Below are 19,874 nucleotides of genomic sequence, written 5' to 3' on the forward strand. Positions count from 1 at the left end.
TTAAAACAGTATGTTGTAGTATTCACATTTTGTAACACTCAAAAACAACAAAATTTATATTGATATATTTGATTATAATTCTTTATAGATTTCGAGGAATTGAAAAACAATGTAGAGGAGCAAGAGTTGTGCTCGTTCTCGTCCATAGTGGGATCTAAAACAAAAGAAGAAGGCTCTAAGTTTACTTATTTGCAATGTAACCGTAGCGGATCTTACATTTCAGCCAAAAAAGGCAAAAGGCAACAGAATTTCCAAGGTATCTTCCTATTCATAAAGCATTCCCTAAACGACTGTATCTTTCATCAGCATTAACGTATGGCCAAGAAACATATCCCGGCGGCATGACACTACGTATACCATCTCTTGCTGACCCAGCATGACTTAAATTCATTGATTTTAATTTTAAAGTTAATTTAATCTAAATGAACTAGCATCATTTGGAATTAAATTAAAAGGATGATCAAATATCTTGCTTTCACATCTATCATAAATTACTATATTTCAGAAAATATTTCAGGAAGTATTGTTCAGTGAATTTTTGGCGGGGAGTGAGTTGGAGTGTTGTAAAGCAATTCAAACCTATCAGAGTATTTTTGAGGCTAGCAAATAATTAATTCAGGCTGCTTCAAAACCAGACTGACTTCTCACCAATACCATGAATTCGATATTTTGGATAGATCAACAAGATTGCAAATCTTTATAACCTAGTTTAGTATGAGATTTATGATGAAAGGTGTATGAGATCCATTAAGGATGTTTTCGGTTTTAAATAATGGGGTCTAACAGTTTAGACTAGGCATGCATGCACCAATTCAATAGAATGAACGCAAAAAGAATGCTTTTTTCCTCTTTAGGAACTTGCAAGATAGAAAAAAAATTGCACTTCAACAATGAAAGTTACAAAAAACGCAGATTCGACTGTCATTGTTGAAGTATGTTATACACACTACGGGCATCAAGAAGAATTGCAGCACATTTGGCTTTCAAAAGCGGATTTTGGATGATATTCGAAATAGTCTTGGTGCATCCCCATTACCTTGTTGAATCCAGGGACATGCTTAATATTAAAAAGGAATTTGGATTAAATGAAATGCAATGTCATGACAATGATCAGCGAAGCGTGTTTGCATGGATAAAGGAATGGGAACAAGTGACTCAAACCCAGTCATGTTTTATAAATTGCAAGGAGAAGAATGCCGTGATAAATTATTGTCACTATCGAAGAATGACTTTATTGTCATCTTACAGACAGAAGAGCAGAAGCACCTTGCAAGACAGTTTGGTCATAAAAGAGTTTGTTGCGACTCAACTCACTGAACAAATGCTTATGACTTCTTTTTAAGAACTGTGTTAATAGTTGATGAATTTGGAGAAGGTATGGTGTATATCTAACCACAAGACGTACGATAAGATGAAAATATTTTGTTCAAAGGTGAAAGATAATGTTGGCTCTATATCTCCGGCTTGGTTGATGTCAGATATTGTGACACAGTTTTATGACGCCTTTGTAGCTGTTAATGTATGCCAACCAAAAAGCTCCTTTGCACATGGCATGTAGATAAAGCACGGCAAGAGGCAATACATCAAAAGATAAGGAATTTCAGGAAACAGGCAGATGTGTACACAATGATGAAAACTGTCTTGGACGAAACTGAAGAGGCATCATTTCAAGATCGTTTGAGCACAGTTTTTACTGGATTTGCATCTTCGCAAGGAACACATAGCTTTTACGAATATTTCAACAGTTACTGGGCAAGCAAAACAAGCAAATGGGCATACTGCTACAGGCTACGAGAGGGTATAAATACCAATAAGTACAGATACCTGCGTGGCAAATCCAGTCGTCGACTAGACAACTGCCTGTTCCACCTTCTCAAGTATAGCCAAGACAAATGCTTTTAATGTGTTATAAAGCTCGCCAAAGGAAAGTCAAGCAAACGCATTAACATGATTCATGGCAGACACAGGTAGAGCCTCGAACTGTCCTTCAATAGAATATCATAGACAGAGTTGAGCACAGTTTGGAAAATACAATTTTCTGAAGGTGCCGAGAAGTATAGCTTAAAAAAGATGTTCAGGAATGCATGCTTAAAAAAGATGTTCAGGAATGCATGCTCTGGTGCCACGAATGTATAATTTGCTGCCACATGTACATGTGTAACTGTCCTTATTCCCTGATAACGTGTCATCTCTGCAAGCACATACATCTTCTTCACAGGTACCTACAAGAAAAAAGTAGCAATGACATGGTATCAAGCAATTGTGAATTTGACAATGGCCAAAATTAATCTAATGCTTCTACAGAACTTCAAAATTCCGTAAAGATGATTGCAAGAAGTGACCAAGAAGCAGATTTTGAAAGAGTGAAACTAATGCAAATGGAAAACTAAAGCTAATGGAGCAAGCACTGGACGAAAGCACACGAGAGGATGTAGAAGTAATTCAACAAATAAGTGCCTATCTTATAGCTGCTCTCAGCAAGTTCCAGTCACTTGTCAAAAGAAAGGGAACAATAATTTCACTTAAGCGGAAAGAGCCACCAAATAAAAAAATTGCAGTACAAAGATTTTTCTCCACTAGAAAAAAGCAGAAAATGATCAACAGAATGCGATTTGCAAAACCAGATAGGAAAGTCATGGAGAAAATAAATGTGACATTCACGGAAAAGATGATCAGCATCAAAGGTCAACAAAGAGATGGCCCTAACATACCTGCAAGAAATATTTTGGATACGAAATGCAAGATTTCAAAAGGTGAGCTTCTGCCTATTTAAGGTTAGAGCTTTGTGGCAACATACTTCAGTACATTAGAATGGAAACATTTCTTAATTTCAATAGAAGAAAAAACTAGCAAATTTTTCTGGCTCAGACAAATTCTAAAATAAAAAATTTCTGCTCATTAAAGATAATTTACAATTTCTTTTAGATACATTAAAATTAGATATTAGGACATCAATCATACTGTTAAGTGATCTGTTGCAACATGAATTATTTTTTTCTCAAGCTTAAGTTCATGGTCATCGCTATTATCTACTAGCTAAATGGTAACTGACAAAACATATACCTAATTTCAATGAAAGGTATATCGACAAAAGACAACAATGGATGGGTTTTTGCAATTTTGTTATCGCAAATCTCTGGTTATATCCAAGAAAGATTTTTCTTCCATTTTTTCATTATACCAAGTCAGGCAAGCTTGTCTTGATTGGTATCTCACCCTAAAAGCAACAGCCAGGGGACTTGGAATAGAGATATCCAAGTAGAAAAAGATTGAAAAGTTAATTAGCAGGGAGACATATTAGGTGACATATGAAGTGTCAAATTTTACCACATTGCACCTCTACACCTGTTAAGTAGCCAGAGAAGAGACAATGTGTGTTTAGTAGCGAAACATATACATAACATTTTAGCATTTACACGAAAACTAACATAACTCAGCAGTGAGCTCGTTAAGAATGTTAAAAGCGATTATTAAGCAATTACGAATGTCATGTGATTGTCATGTGACTCTGATTGTGTGTTTAGTAGCAAAATATATACATAACATTTTAGCATTTACACGAAAACTAACATAACTCAGCAGTAAGCTCGTTAAGAATGTCAAAAGCGACTATTAAGCAATTACGAATGTCGTGTGATTGTCATGTGACTCTACTTGACAACACCTCTTTTTAATATCATACCTAGCTTTTTATCTGTTTTCAGTCCACGATAAACTTCATTAAAGGCATTGCTGCATGTGCATGTATGCAGTGAAAGTTGAAAAAGATGTCTTTATTGCTGGAATCGCAAGAGTGATCAGAGTAAGTGCCGCCCCCTTAAAACTGCAGGGCAGTTGCAGACAGAGAAAGTCGCAGCATCTACAGCATGTCGAGCATCAACTCATTTTGGGAGTTGATGCTCGGACCTCTGGATAAAGAAAGGGAAAGTTTAAAGTTTTTGTCAAGGGAAAAATATCTAGATCAGAGATGTTTAAAATATTATAGCCATTTAACCATGAGGACTTGGGTCCGCATTTTATATTCACACTGTTTGTAGTTAGAACCGGAGGGTATCATGTTTCAAGTTGAGTTGTTATGTTGAGTTTTGGTGAAGTCGCAAAAAGAGAATTCATCGCTAAAGTTTCGCTATTTTATACGAGCGAACTCGCAAGGTTGGGGTATTTCCAACAGAGACATGTTCGTATGGGAAACATGCAATTAAGAAAACCAAGATTGAGAATGTCACTATAAACATTGGTTTGAAACCATTTGGGGAAAGCGTCTTCCTATCACAATCAACAGAAATGCAGCTTACTGTCAACTTTTGGGGAAGGCTGTGGCATAGTGGGCTGTTTTTGTCAGAGGTTATGGAAGTCTAACAGAGTACGTGCTACTGTATGAGAATGGCAGCTCAGCTTTGTTTTTGCCAAATATCAAAAAGGAATTTTTTGAGTTGCAAAAGTACAAAGGATTTTAAACGTATCACCCTATATCTCTGTTTGACTCAAGACCATTATGAGGCTGAAGGCATTCATTATACTGAAGAGCCAGATGATCTGGAAATAGCCAGCACAGACTTATTACCAGGCAATCTTTGTGACATCGCACACTATCGTGAACACATAGATTTGATGCAAAATGCAGTTGCACTGCCAGGTGAAACTCACAGCTTAGTGCTAGCAGATGAAGTTTATTGCAGTAATTTCAAAAACGAACTTGATTCACTACCAAAGGAGGAGGATTCAAGTAACCAAATAACATCAGGCAGTGATGTATTGAAAGTTTTACAAGAGAAGGTCGACAAAACAAAGCAATTCTTCCTTACAACAAGGGGGGGAGTACAGTTGTCTCGTCTCCTTCATTTTCGGCAGAGACAGGAGAAGAAATCACTTGTGACTGACACCTCCGTGGTGAAATATGTTGGGGAAGATGGTAAAGACCAGGGAGCATTGTCAAGCGAATTTCTTGCTGATACTAAATCAGATGTGTCAAAGCACTTCTCTCCAGGTGGGAGTCCCATAAATTCAACACTTGATGTTCAGGATGGCAACTTTATAACATGCGGGAAAATTGCTGTAATTTCTCTTTCACAAGATAGCCCCTCCCGTGCTTTCTAGTAAAATGTGTTTATGATTCCATGTTCAGAGATAACAATACGCAACAAATCACCTATGATGATTTCACCACAACTGAGCAAAATATCATCAATGAAATCAAGAAAGATCCTCAAGCTCATACGGATGCTCTTCTTGATAGTAGTTACCCTGGTATGATAAATCAAGAATACATAGGTAATATCTGCAATTCCTTAAAATTAAGTGTCCTTTAAATTTCTAAAAAGCCCAGTAACAATTTTGTTAAAAGTAAAGTTTAAGTATTTAAATCTGAAACGTCAAGGTAATGCTGATACACTTATATGAAACTCTATATGAAAGAGTTTGCTAAAGGCCTTGAGCAACATGTTTGTGTGAAAGAAGCAAAGGGGAGTTGTTAGCAAAAAGTGTACTGATGGCTAGGTCAGTTGGTTTAACTTATAGGTTTTCCATAAATTTGATCCTTTTGAATGCCAAGTATGTTTGAATTTTTTACAAGGAAGTCTAAACTTTTGATACTACAAATAACTGTAAAGCGATGTTCTTAATAAAGACAAATTTCAATATTACCAGTTGGACAGAAGAAAACGACTCGAAGCTTCTAGAACGCTGGCATCCTGCTGCGACTATGAACGCATTGACAGAAAACAATGAAGATATTAGACATGCTGAGTAGACACTTAATAAAAAAGAACAATAAGCTTCGTAATGAACTAATTATAGAAATGTTGCGTCATTCCTTTGTAATTCGTACAGCGGCATTCCTTTGTAACTGCTTGACCTATTAATTACCGTGATTTCTTGTTTATTCTGGAACTTTCCGTTTAAAATGGTATAAAAGAAGCATTTGTACGATTTGAGCTTTAGTATTAGTTAGTTTGATAGTTAGTCTTTACGCTCTTCGACGATAGACGATTATTATTAAGACTTATTATTGCTCTCATAATCGGAGAGTTATTTTTCTATGATCAATCTTCGGATCATAATTTGGTAGCATGAACTGCTAGAATGTTGCCATTTTGCAAATAGACAGTGGAGCCTTTCTCTAACTTATCATTTTTGAATTTACTGGGAAATTCACCTCTGTTTGTTCGTATTGTTCCGCAGCAATAGATTTTTCTATATAATAGATCTTTCAAAAGTTTGACACTTGTATAGAAATTGTCAAAGAAAAGATGAAAACATTTGTCGAGATAACATCCCATCAAATCGAAAACAACCCTTTGTACAAGTCCATGCTCTGCTGTGCCATCAGTCTTGCCAGCATACACTTGAAACTGAAGACATTAGCCCGTCATTGCTTCGCATAGTGCCCATACTTTAATCCCAAACTTTTTAGGCTTTTTTGGCATATATTGCAAGAATCCAATTCTTGACTTTGTGCCAATCATTTGTTTATCTAAGCTTAGAGTCTGGGAAGGACAGTACATTTCCTGAAAAGATTTATTCAGGCTGGGGACAATATTTCCAAATTTGAAAAGCCTATCTTTGTTTGGATCATTCCGGGGCAGATCTTTAGAGTTATTTACAAGATGAAGATAACGCAAAAGTTGTTTGAAACTGTTTCTTGTAAAAATACCAGCAAACCATGGCATATAAAAAAGACTTCCTTTTGACCAGTAGTCATCCATTTCTGGGAGGTTAGCAATTCCCATAGCAATATTCACACCAATGAATGCCATTATCTCCTCAGCAGTTGTTGCTGTCCATTTCATTGGTGGAGGTTTCAAAGTTTTCAATTGTACTTGGTAGAGATTTGTTTGCTCGGCTATATTTTTGAACATTTCATAGGAAAAGAATAAGAAGAAAAAATCCAAAGGGGATTTTGCACTCAAAGCTTTTCTGCTCAGCCCGCTATACTCCAAAAATGGTTCAAATTGGTTCGGGTTGACAAACGTCCCAGTTACTTCCTGCCAGGAAGAGTCACCATCAGCTTTTTTCTTCAGTTCTTTGTTGTTATCTGCTCTTTTTGTTACTGTTTGTTTTTGCTTTCCTTTTGCACACTTTATTTTTTGCACTGCCTTTTTTTGATAACATTCTTTGTTCTTGCTGACTGCAATACAGCGAAGCTACTCTCATTTTTGGAACCATAAAAGCTACTCTTTGGTATTTCTAAAAGTTTTTCATTGGTCTCCCTCTGTAGCACTTGGCCATTGTCAGAATCCGGCTCATCATCTGATTCCTCAGCACTCACAACCTCTACCTTTTGCATAACCTCTTCCTTCAAGTAAAATTAAAATTAAAGTCAAGGAAAATCAAATTTGTTATGTTTTGCAATGAGATTGGATATTATAGATTTATAGGGAGGATAATGACCCTTTTGGCCTACAACGCTACATCCTTGCGATAGAAGAACCGACAAATTCTAATTTTACTTGAATAAACTAATAAACATTGCTGTATTTCTACAAAATCTAGAATAGAATTATCAAGCTTGAAAGGAGTAAACTTATCTCACTCTCTAGCAGTGTTTCTCTGTAACATGGCGAAGGGAAAGTTGCAGGAAATTGATGCGGTAATATAAAATTGTTATCTTCTCCAACCGAGGTATCTAAATCATCATCATAAGAATTTTCATCATCAGTTTCAGATTCATCAATATATTCTTGATTATCTTCATCAAAAAAAGTAGCCAAAGCTTCCTCTGTTGAGAGCTGCTTCGCCATTGTTGTTGTGGTCTGTAGGCCCGATGTCGAAGGATGGTCAGCCATCTTGGAACTTTGAGAATCGAACTATTCTATTCCTTTGTTTGATAGTAAAAATTGTAAACGAAGGCTGAAAGTAGCTTAAAACAATTGCCTAGGCATTAGTTAGCCTTTTTCTGACAGCTTTGAGGCTCAAGATAGCTCAAATGATCTTTTCTGATTGGTTGTTTAAGGGGGGTCATTAATGACCCCCTTGGCTGCGAACAGGTTAAAATGCTCCTTCGGAGAAACGGGGACGAACTCTACCGCCATTAACTCATAATGCAGTTCTAAGTTTTGTAGGGGCCGATCGAACTGTTAACGTTCCAAAAGTTCGTTAATGGTTGCTATACAGTTTTTGGATATTGCATTTATTCACTTTTCGACGTAGAATGCCACGCTTTTCAACGAAAAAACGGAAAGGATTTTTTGGTAAAAAGAATTGGGAAATTGTTCGCCAGGAAACAGCTTCAGATACCTCTATTGGTGAAAGTGACGATGGGCCTAGGCCAAGCACAAGTAGAGCTGAACATTGTGAAACTCCTTCAAAACAAAAGCATCCAACAGCTATAAGAAACTTGTCTGCAGAGAAGCTGTCAAATACAGATTTTGAAAAAGTCGAAAAAAGAATAATTACAAGAGATTTCAGTAAAAGAATTGGCTTATCAAAACCAAAAGCACATATCGAAGAAGCTAGCGGAGTTAAGATCCAAGATTTTTCACTTTTTCAGCAATGCCTTGAAACGTTTGCAGTTTGCTCTAAATGCAAAAGCTCAAAGTCCAATTCGAAAATCTTTCAAGACAATAAGAAAAGAAAGGGATTTGGAGAATACTTTTTCATGAAATGCAGTCACTGTGGGCTAAAAAGGAGTTTTTATCAAGCAAAAAGATGTCTGGTCAAGGAGGTGGCTTTGAAGTGAACAGAGAAAAATTGAAAAGATTCTGTGCACGACTGAATTTGCCACCACCAGTAATGGAAGCATCATACAACAAGCACTTGAAATACTCATAGTATCGCTACAAAACGGGAGAACCGTTTAAAGAAAATTGTTTTTGTGGAAATGGCGCAAGGTTTTGAAGATTAAATCTTTGAAGACGAACGTTTAACAATCAGAAGACTTCAGATTGAACCATTTATGTTCGAACCTGGTGCTGACGGATTAGAGAGAGAGGATAGTTTCTTAACTAAGCAGGGATCAACTAGCGATAGCGACGAAGAAGAAGAGATGCCTGATGTAAATCTAGAAAGAATCGGAAATACTGAGTGGTATGTTGATTTCACCTACACCTTTGCATTTTGTTATGTTTTTGAATGCGGGCGTTCGGATTTTTGCTTTTTTTGTCATGTTTTGACTATTGACTAAAACAGTGTGGTCATTCATTAGCTAGGCCTCTTGATAGAGATCTCTAGATAGAGATGAACTTTGATATGCCTTATTGACCGGAGGCCAGTAATAGTAGAACGATGACATAAATTTCAATTTATCTCCCGTTTGTAAACATTTTTAGGTGCCAATGGGGGAAGTGCAAACGTATGCCTGAGAGTTTGTGTTGTCGCGAAGTTTACAGGGTGTGGCTAAAGGCAGATGACAAGAATTTACAATGTATAGGTGAAGACGAAGATTTTAAGACCGTATGCTTAAATACAGCAGTAATATTGACAGCAATCTACCAGTATGTTGAGGATGAAACTTACTTGGATGATGAACCAACATTTGAGTAAGTTATATTATTACATATTTTATCTGAAGCATTTTAAATAGTTAGAGGGCACAGCAAGGGGAGGACACTGGTATGTCTCACAAAACTGCAATTATCCTAAGAGTACAAATGACTATATACCTACTAAAGAATTTTCATTGAATGTAATAGGTTGGAATCTACAAATCTAATATTTCTAAAATATGTAAAAAGGACACTTATGACAAGGGGCACTTTTTCAAATTTCGAGACACATGTCCCTGATCCATAGTGCCCCTAATTCTGACATCTTTGCAATTGTTTATATGAGCACCCCTTTCATCAATTTACCTGCAGGAGTTATCATCAGTACAAATTAACATATGAAAAGAAAAATTCCCTTGATATGAATAATCTAGTCACTGTACAGTTTTTTGTTCTATGTACACATTTTATGTAAGGTAACATGTTGTTTATAAAATCTTGAATGAATATGAGAAAAACTATGATGAACTTTCTTTCTACATCAATCACTAGGTATTTTTCAGGAGGTCCTATTCATAGGTGTTTTGTCTAGCACCAATTGGCCATGTGAAAAACCTATTCAATTGGCCATGTTAAAAAACCTATTCTCTCATTTATCTATTCTAGATTGTTTCGATACATCAGCTACAGACAGTTTGTAAGATGGATTTGGCACAGACTTGGAAAGCACAGACGAGAAATACTACCTGCTTGTGTTGTCTGCTCCATAAGGAAAAAATTTCCTTCAAATGAATATACCGGCTTTAAATACCCAAAACTGGACATCTAAGATTTAAAGCGCAAAAATGATTATATTTTAAAATTTTAATCCCGAAAAAAATTTACTGCTTCTAGCTGCTGTGTAGAGAAATTGAATACACATTTATAATTTTGCAAATCTTGTGTGATGCCTTTCAATTTCCTCTGCCTTTGACATATTTTTGTGCTTATCCGAAAGAAAGGCTGGAGTATCACAAGAGGAAGAAGCTTCTTTTGCAGCATGTAGCCTGTTTTCTTCTCAACTCAGCTGCTTTCTTTATTAATGCAGTTACGTATTCTGCAAAGAATATTCAGTAATTGACTTCTGATTTTAATCAGTAATCAGTAAACCTGGGTTTAAGGTATTTATGCATGTTTTATATAAGGTTTTATGCATGTCAACATGGGTTTAAGGTATTTATGCATTGGAATAAAAGAATCATCAACTCCAACAACCAGAGCCAATTGATGCTGTTGAAATGCATTTCTGATGATAACCACATTTACAAAGGAAGCTGAACAGCGAGCTATCATGCAGCGAGCTATCATGCTAACAAGAGAAACTGGGAAGCGTTTCAATATGTCATACAAGTTATCTTTAATTCTATCACTGTCAGAAAGAATGTTACCTTTGTATAGTTTATCTATCATATCTTGTGTTGGCACATGATAGCAAATATGATGGAGAAAATTAGGTAGAATATCATCCTGAGTTCTATGTTGCAGATACAAATCTCGCATAGGTTTTCTGCAGTATATGCCAAAGAAGCCAAAAAAGTTTGGGATAAAACTTTGGGCTCTATGTGAAACAGCATCTGGCTACTGCCTGCAGTTTCAGATCTATACTGGGAGGTCTTCTGATGGTGCAGAACATGGGTTAGCAGTGTTTGTAGTGTTTGATCTGATTCTTCCTTACTTGGACAAGAGATATCATTTGTTTTTTGATAACTTTTACACAAGTTTGAAACTTGTGAAGGACTTGCTGGCCAGAAACATATTTTCTTGTGGGACAATCAGAGTTGACAGGGGAGCCTTTCCAGTTTCATTCAAGAATACAAAGCTTGAAAGGGGTGAAACAGTGTATATCAGGAATGGTGATATTGTTGCGGTTTTCATTGGAAGGATAAGAGAGATATTTTCGCTGCTTCCTCTTTCCATGGAACATCAACAAGATTATTGAAGAGGCATGGCAAGGAAGATATAAGCAAACCAGAGCTCATTTGTGACTACAATAATTTTATGGGAGGAGTTGACAAGTGTGACCAATTTCTTTCTTATTATAATTTAGGAAGAAAGTGCAAAAAATGGTGGAAAAGGTGTTTTTAGGATGGTGGAGCTATGCATCATAAATGCAATGTGCCTTTATTTTACTTCAAACCCAACCTTTGCCAAAAAGAGAGGATCTCATAAGAAATTTAGAACCATCTCGATTCATGAGCTGGTTCAAAAATATTTGGATCTTAGAGAGGAGTTTGAAAAGCCACACTCAAGAACATCAGAGATTTCAGAGGCAAAAAGCAATAAACACCATCATAGGGTTTCAAGAGCAGCAAGACTTACCGGAAAACATTACCCAGTCAGCAAATATCCAAAAAAGGAGAAGTGTACATCCTGTGCATACAGGATTTGTGAGGATACAAAGAAGATGCTGGGCACCCAGACATGCAATCATTGCCCAAAATGTGATGCTTATATTTGCAAGAAATGTTTTAGAGACTTTCACAGTAAAAGTTTGCCATAAAATGAAAGCTAAACTTGTGTAGTCACCCATATGGACGCTTGTTTTGGCTACTTTGTTTGACTAAATTTTTATTTTTTTTATTTCTATAACCAGTATATTATAGTATACTTCACCTATTTTGAAGCTAATCTTCTACAGTTGAAAAGGGGACGATGCAACAGACTAAATTTTGTCAGAAATGTATTTCTTTGTAATGTGCATTGATCCCCAAAAGCCCCCCCACCCCAAAAGTATTAGAGTTACAAACAAAAAACCCCAACAAGATAGGCAATAGATCACATTCAGTGAATTTTGTTCAGAAAACAAATGCACACACCTGTTACAAAGCATAGATATTGAAGTATACAATGTGACTGGGAAGGTACCTACAACATGTGCTTACCCCCTGTTTCATTGAGAAACAATTTATCAAAAATTCGCTTTTCCCTTTTGTTGATATGGTTAGGTAAAGTGTTTTCAACAAGTATTTCTTTGTAGTTATATGATTATAAGAATGAAACACAAATGTTGTAAACAATGCATCATAAATTTTTTATGGCGAAGAAACAAAAACATACTTGTTGACCCCCTGACACTCAACAATAGAGGTGAAAAATTTTTTCTCTTGTGCTTCACTAACAGCTTTTTTTATAAGCTTCAAAATGATACATAGGTTTTTATGGGTAAAATTTTTGTTTTCCATTTATGAAATGATTTTAAGCAAATGGTGTTATGTTTTCTTTTTTGAGCAAATTTGGCTGGCTGCCAAAGGGCTAGACAGCTCCCTTCTGGCGTCCACGAACCATTCGCACATATCCACAACTTACATCCGCAAGTAGTTGCATCAACTGGGATGCAGACAACAAATGCTAGTGGAAAAAGCAAATATTCAAAGGCTATCAATGCGTTTTTTGTTCACAATCTCATGAAGAAATCAATTGTCATAATGTAAGGGACTTTAGAGAACCTAAAAATATTGCAAAAAGTACAGTCTTTGCTTTGTTTGTTTAGCAAAGGGACATTTTTCTTTCAAATGTAGAAGAAATATGTCATGCAGTATTTGTATGGGTAAACACCATAGTGAACAGGGTAATGTTTATTCTACAGCGAATAAGGATGCCCAAAAGGTGAAAAGAATACCTGTGTAAAGAATGTTGAAGGTGGGGGAGGGTAGCTCTCCAACCGCACAAGGTTATGTTGAGAGTTACGTAAACCAATGCTTTGATATGTTGCAAGGAAAATGCGCCAATGGAAGCCTAACACTTGTTTTAATATGCGAAGCCCAGATTTTGAAATCAAATGCGAAGTTTGTGGAGAGATATGCAGAAAAAAAAGGACTTCAGACGTTTTGCCATTATTGAATCATTTAGTGGTTAGAGTTATTGGTTTCTTGACAAACACTGAAACAATGGAAGATGCTACCAACATAATAAGATTATCTTATATTGCATTCATGTCAGAATTTACTACCCCAAATGAAGTAGATGCTTTTGACAATTTATCAATAATAATGAATGAGTTCAGAATGAATGACGAATAATGTGCGACGGAAAAACATACAGATATTGATAAAGAAACTGACTGTGGTGTAGCTTTAGTTGCACTGAAGTCCTTTTATGAATTCCAGAAACACAGAGTGACACTCACAAGCTACTGATTTACCGTCAGATGACTTTAAAACAAGAAACAAGTATTTTTTTCCAAGGTATATGGATTACCTCCAGTTAGTTATCATACCATATCTCCCATTGTGGACCAGAATCATTTATAGACAGTTTCCAATGAATCTATTTATAGACACTTTCAAAGTTTTGTGGTCTTGGGCAGCGTGAAGAGCTCGTAGAATGCTAAAAAGGGTTAAAGCGTCTAGAGAGGTCAACTAGAGAGGCTTAAAGCATCTAGAGAGGTTACCCAAATGATGGAAACATTTTGTTTGAAACTAGCAGCGAAGCTGAAATAGAGGAAAGGGAAGAATGGCATAAACCATCAACTAGAAAAGATACCAGTCATAGTTCTGGGCAGTATTCTTAACCACCAACTACTCCAATTGTTTTCAAAGCAGCGCCTAAACCATTAAACAGAAAGGTGAGCCCTAAGTAACAAAGGACTTAGACCTAAAGATGGAAAAATGCGATTCAATGCCTACAAAGAAAAAAATTCATGTGTATCTAAAACACTGCCAACTACCGAAAAGAGCATAAATGAGCTGTGAAGGAATTTTCTGAATCTGTCTGATTCAGCAAAGCAGGTAATTTCTACACTAAAGGCTCGAGGTAAAGAGGTAAACTGTATTTGTAAACAGCTATTCAGGCTGTCGCACTCTTGCATGCTTTAGAGGAAGTGATACGAGGCTCGCTGTGTAGAAAAATGGCTCCAAATGAAAGTCTCATACCTTCAAAGATAGTAAGCAGGTAATGCTTAAATTTTGATGAAATATAGATTTGATTTTCAAAGTTGTGGTACCTTACATTTACATCTGCTTGCCTGGCTTAAAAGCATTAATAGCAGATTCAATTTGATAGAATTCATGGAGATTAGTAATTCAAGCAAGACATTCTTCTATTCTGTCAGTAGACATTCATTATCATAAGGTATTGCAGCTCAAAGAGCAACTATTACAGTTCTTGACACAAGGTGACATGGCTTTTCTAGATGGGACAGCATCACAATGTTACAATTGAAATAGATCAGCTCTTATAAGAGAGTTTCTGTTTGCAGACAAAGCTACAGCAGGGATGTTTGTGAAGCCTGAAAAATGAAAAATTCCAGATTCATCCACAGTCTACACTTTTTGAGAAATGAATTTGAAGTACTCAAGATCTTACTCTAGACCGCGGGACTTTCTTTACATTTCACCGTTCTCATCATGAAATTCATACAAAGCCTAATTCTATCTTTGAGGGTTATTAGTATACATCTTTCGGGGAAATTTTGGGGCAAACCTGCCCTGACAAGTGAGAACATTGCGCCACAAGCCTTCAAAAAGATTCAAAATACATTTTTTGATCATATTTATTGGAAATCGATTTTGATTTTAGCAATTTTTCTCAATAATTGAAATATTGCATTTAGTTTTAAGGATGTAGCTTACCCCCATATCCCAAAAAAAGACAATACCCCCATATCTCCTGGTTGGTAGCACGTACAACTTTGAAAATATCAGAAAGGGAATCAGCACCATTGAAGCCTAAAGGTAGATATAGGTTTCAGTGGCATATCTAATAAGCTTAAAAATGAAATTCAGGGAAACATTGTCAAAAGTACTTGAAAAGCCAAGTGATTTGTGTTGTGTTTTTATATTTTTCATTTTTATTCCTGGATACTCCTTTTTCCCCACTCTAAAACAATGTTGATAATTTAGAAAAATATCATAAATAAAGCATGAAATAAAGTGCTTCCTAAAATCATGACTTTTTTCATAGTAAACCTATGTTGTTCTGTGGGGAAGAGGGAGATGATTGATTTTGATCTTGAAAACTGAGATCAGTGTTCTAACACTTTTGGCAAGGATGGTACTAGAGAAAGACCTATTTCATATCTTTTGTAAAAAACTTAAGGAATAAAACTTACAACTTACAAAAACTTACACTTTATGGAATAAAAACAAAAAAAAACAAAAAACCAAACACCGCTTTATACCAAGAGTGACATTGAGCATTAGAATATAAGGGCCCCACTTCATATCAGATTCGTTTCATACCAGATAGGCCTTCTGTTCACACCAGGAAGACCTGATCTGATATGCTTTTGCTCCGTTTTTGCAGAGTGGAATCACTCCACTAGAAATGTGGCATGAAATCAATCTGATATATACCGGATTGCCAATTGTAAAATTGTCTAAGAAATTTTTACGATGTGGCTGAAACACACTTTAAAGTGCTGGACTCTATGATGGTAGATGAGACCACATATTCTTGTATCATCGTTTCGTTGCTGCTCAACAAATCGCTGGAAGCTGTTCAACTCAGTATGTTGTGAGCTGTGAAAGGCTCTAAAGATTTATCACTTTCGTGTTTTTTGGAAGTGCTGAGAAGCAAGCTGAAAGTACGAGAGTCACACGTATCAATTTTTAAGTCAAACTTTGCTAGTTCGTCTGGGATGCAGACAACAAATTCTAGTGGAAAAAGCAAATATTCAAAGGCTATCAATGCGTTTTTTGTTCACAATCTCATGAAGAAATCAATTGTCATAATGTAAGGGACTTTAGAGAACCTGAAAATATTGCAAAAAGTACAGTCTTTGCTTTGTTTGTTTAGCAAAGGGACATTTTTCTTTCAAATGTAGAAGAAATATGTCATGCAGTATTTGTATGGGTAAACACCATAGTGAACAGGGTAATGTTTATTCTACAGCGAATAAGGAAGCCCAAAAGGTGAAAAGAATACCTGTGTAAAGAATGTTGAAGGTGGGGGAGGGTAGCTCTCCAACCGCACAAGGTTATGTTGAGAGTTACGTAAACCAATGCTTTGATATGTTGCAAGGAAAATGCGCCAATGGAAGCCTAACACTTGTTTTAATATGCGAAGCCCAGATTTTGAAATCAAATGCGAAGTTTGTGGAGAGATATGCAGAAAAAAAAGGACTTCAGACGTTTTGCCATTAGTGAATCATTTAGTGGTTAGAGTTATTGGTTTCTTGACAAACACTGAAACAATGGAAGATGCTACCAACATAATGAGATTATCTTATATTGCATTCATGTCAGAATTTACTACCCCAAATGAAGTAGATGCTTTTGACAATTTATCAATAATAATGAATGAGTTCAGAATGAATGCCGAATAATGTGCGACGGAAAAACACACAGATATTGATAAAGAAACTGACTGTGGTGTAGCTTTAGTTGCATTGAAGTCCTTTTATGAATTCCAGAAACACAGAGTGACACTCACAAGCTACTGATTTACCGTCAGATGACTTTAAAACAAGAAACAAGTATTTTTTTCCAAGGTATATGGATTACCTCCAGTTAGTTATCATACCATATCTCCCATTGTGGACCAGAATCATTTATAGACAGTTTCCAATGAATCTATTTATAGACACTTTCAAAGTTTTGTGGTCTTGGGCAGCGTGAAGAGCTCGTAAAATGCTAAAAAGGGTTAAAGCGTCTAGAGAGGTCAACTAGAGAGGCTTAAAGCATCTAGAGAGGTTACCCAAATGATGGAAACATTTTGTTTGAAACTAGCAGCGAAGCTGAAATAGAGGAAAGGGAAGAATGGCATAAACCATCAACTAGAAAAGATACCAGTCATAGTTCTGGGCAGTATTCTTAACCACCAACTACTCCAATTGTTTTCAAAGCAGCGCCTAAACCATTAAACAGAAAGGTGAGCCCTAAGTAACAAAGGACTTAGACCTAAAGATGGAAAAATGCGATTCAATGCCTACAAAGAAAAAAATTCATGTGTATCTAAAACACTGCCAACTACCGAAAAGACCATAAATGAGCTGTGAAGGAATTTTCTGAATCTGTCTGATTCAGCAAAGCAGGTAATTTCTACACTAAAGGCTAGAGGTAAAGAGGTAAACTGTATTTGTAAACAGCTATTCAGGCTGTCGCACTCTTGCATTGTTCAATGCAATGTGTGTGAAGACTGGTTCTAGTCTTCACGCATTAGACTGGCTCATCAATCTTCGGCAAATTTGATACCCCGATACCACTGTAGCATATGCCTGAAGAACATATACTGAATAGCATATGATCGCTATTGATACCAGTCGATCGTAAAAGGTCTAACTAACTTTTATTAGCAAACAGTTGGTAATTTCTCTCTTCGACAGAACTTTGACCTTTGACCTTTGACGAATAAAAGCCGCAGTTTTTGATGAAAAATAATTTTAAAAGTCGCTCTCAAATAGAAGCTATGTTCAGAAACAATAATGGAGTAGCCGCCCTTAAATAGAAGCAGCATTTATTTATCAACACTGTCAGGCATGAAACGGGATGGTTACAAGATGTCATTAGATTGCTTTAATCTAGCCCCACCGCACATATCATTCTTACATACCCTTGATTTCGCACATGCTTTAGAGGAAGTGATACAAGGCTCTCTGTGTAGAAAAATGGCTCCAAATGAAAGTCTCATACCTTCAAAGATAGTAAGCAGGTAATGCTTAAATTTTGATGAAATATAGATTTGATTTTCAAAGTTGTGGTACCTTACATTTACATCTGCTTGCCTGGCTTAAAAGCATTAATAGCAGATTCAATTTGATAGAATTCATGGAGATTAGTAATTTAAGCAAGACATTCTTCTATTCTGTCAGTAGACATTCATTATCATAAGGTATTGCAGCTCAAAGAGCAACTATTACAATTCTTGACACAAGGTGACATGGCTTTTCTAGATGCGACAGCATCACAATGTTACAATTGAAATAGATCAGCTCTTATAAGAGAGTTTCTGTTTGCAGACAAAGCTACAGCAGGGATGTTTGTGAAGCCTGAAAAATGAAAAATTCCAGATTCATCCACAGTCTACACTTTTTGAGAAATGAATTTGAAGTACTCAAGATCTTACTCTAGACCGCGGGACTTTCTTTACATTTCACCGTTCTCATCATGAAATTCATACAAAGCCTAATTCTATCTTTGAGGGTTATTAGTATACATCTTTCGGGTAAATTTTGGGGCAAACCTGCCCTGACAAGTGAGAACATTGCGCCACAAGCCTTCAAAAAGATTCAAAATACATTTTTTGATCATATTTATTGGAAATCGATTTTGATTTTAGCAATTTTTCTCAATAATTGAAATATTGCATTTAGTTTTAAGGATGTAGCTTACCCCCATATCCCAAAAAAAGACAATACCGCCATATCTCCTGGTTGGTAGCACGTACAACTTTGAAAATATCAGAAAGGGAATCAGCACCATTGAAGCCTAAAGGTAGATATAGGTTTCAGTGGCATATCTAATAAGCTTAAAAATGAAATTCAGGGAAACATTGTCAAAAGTACTTGAAAAGCCAAGTGATTTGTGTTGTGTTTTTATATTTTTCATTTTTATTCCTGGATACTCCTTTTTCCCCACTCTAAAACAATGTTGATAATTTAGAAAAATATCATAAATAAAGCATGAAATAAAGTGCTTCCTAAAATCATGACTTTTTTCATAGTAAACCTATGTTGTTCTGTGGGGAAGAGGGAGATGATTGATTTTGATCTTGAAAACTGAGATCAGTGTTCTAACACTTTTGGCAAGGATGGTACTAGAGAAAGACCTATTTCATATCTTTTGTAAAAAACTTAAGGAATAAAACTTACAACTTACAAAAACTTACACTTTATGGAATAAAAACAAAAAAAAACAAAAAACCAAACACCGCTTTATACCAAGAGTGACATTGAGCATTAGAATATAAGGGCCCCACTTCATATCAGATTCGTTTCATACCAGATAGGCCTTCTGTTCACACCAGGAAGACCTGATCTGATATGCTTTTGCTCCGTTTTTGCAGAGTTGAATCACTCCACTAGAAATGTGGCATGAAATCAATCTGATATATACCGGATTGCCAATTGTAAAATTGTCTAAGAAATTTTTACGATGTGGCTGAAACACACTTTAAAGTGCTGGACTCTATGATGGTAGATGAGACCACATATTCTTGTATCATCGTTTCGTTGCTGCTCAACAAATCGCTGGAAGCTGTTCAACTCAGTATGTTGTGAGCTGTGAAAGGCTCTAAAGATTTATCACTTTCGTGTTTTTTGGAAGTGCTGAGAAGCAAGCTGAAAGTACGAGAGTCACACGTATCAATTTTTAAGTCAAACTTTGCTAGTTCGTCTGGGATGCAGACAACAAATTCTAGTGGAAAAAGCAAATATTCAAAGGCTATCAATGCGTTTTTTGTTCACAATCTCATGAAGAAATCAATTGTCATAATGTAAGGGACTTTAGAGAACCTGAAAATATTGCAAAAAGTACA

General features: G+C 36.1%; 1 protein-coding gene and 2 pseudogenes across 1 annotated transcript; all 3 read left to right on the forward strand.

Moving 5' to 3' along the window:
* Nucleotides 1-1,128: 1,128 nt before the first annotated feature.
* Nucleotides 1,129-1,971, forward strand: LOC148958776 (uncharacterized; annotated as a pseudogene).
* A 249-nt stretch (nt 1,972-2,220) lies between these two features.
* Nucleotides 2,221-3,818, forward strand: LOC148958777 (uncharacterized). The gene is made up of 2 exons (XM_089111579.1): nt 2,221-2,753; nt 3,705-3,818. The coding sequence occupies exons 1-2, from the start codon at nt 2,396-2,398 to the stop codon at nt 3,722-3,724; spliced, it is 378 nt and encodes a 125-aa protein (XP_088967705.1). The 5' UTR covers nt 2,221-2,395; the 3' UTR covers nt 3,725-3,818.
* On the forward strand, nt 3,743-5,108 carry LOC148958778 (uncharacterized; annotated as a pseudogene).
* Nucleotides 5,109-19,874: the final 14,766 nt, after the last annotated feature.

The sequence above is a fragment of the Rhopilema esculentum genome, chromosome 11 (genome assembly GCF_057945365.1).
Source record: "Rhopilema esculentum isolate cy_ngs chromosome 11, ASM5794536v1, whole genome shotgun sequence".
Classification (NCBI taxonomy): Eukaryota; Metazoa; Cnidaria; class Scyphozoa; order Rhizostomeae; family Rhizostomatidae; genus Rhopilema; species Rhopilema esculentum.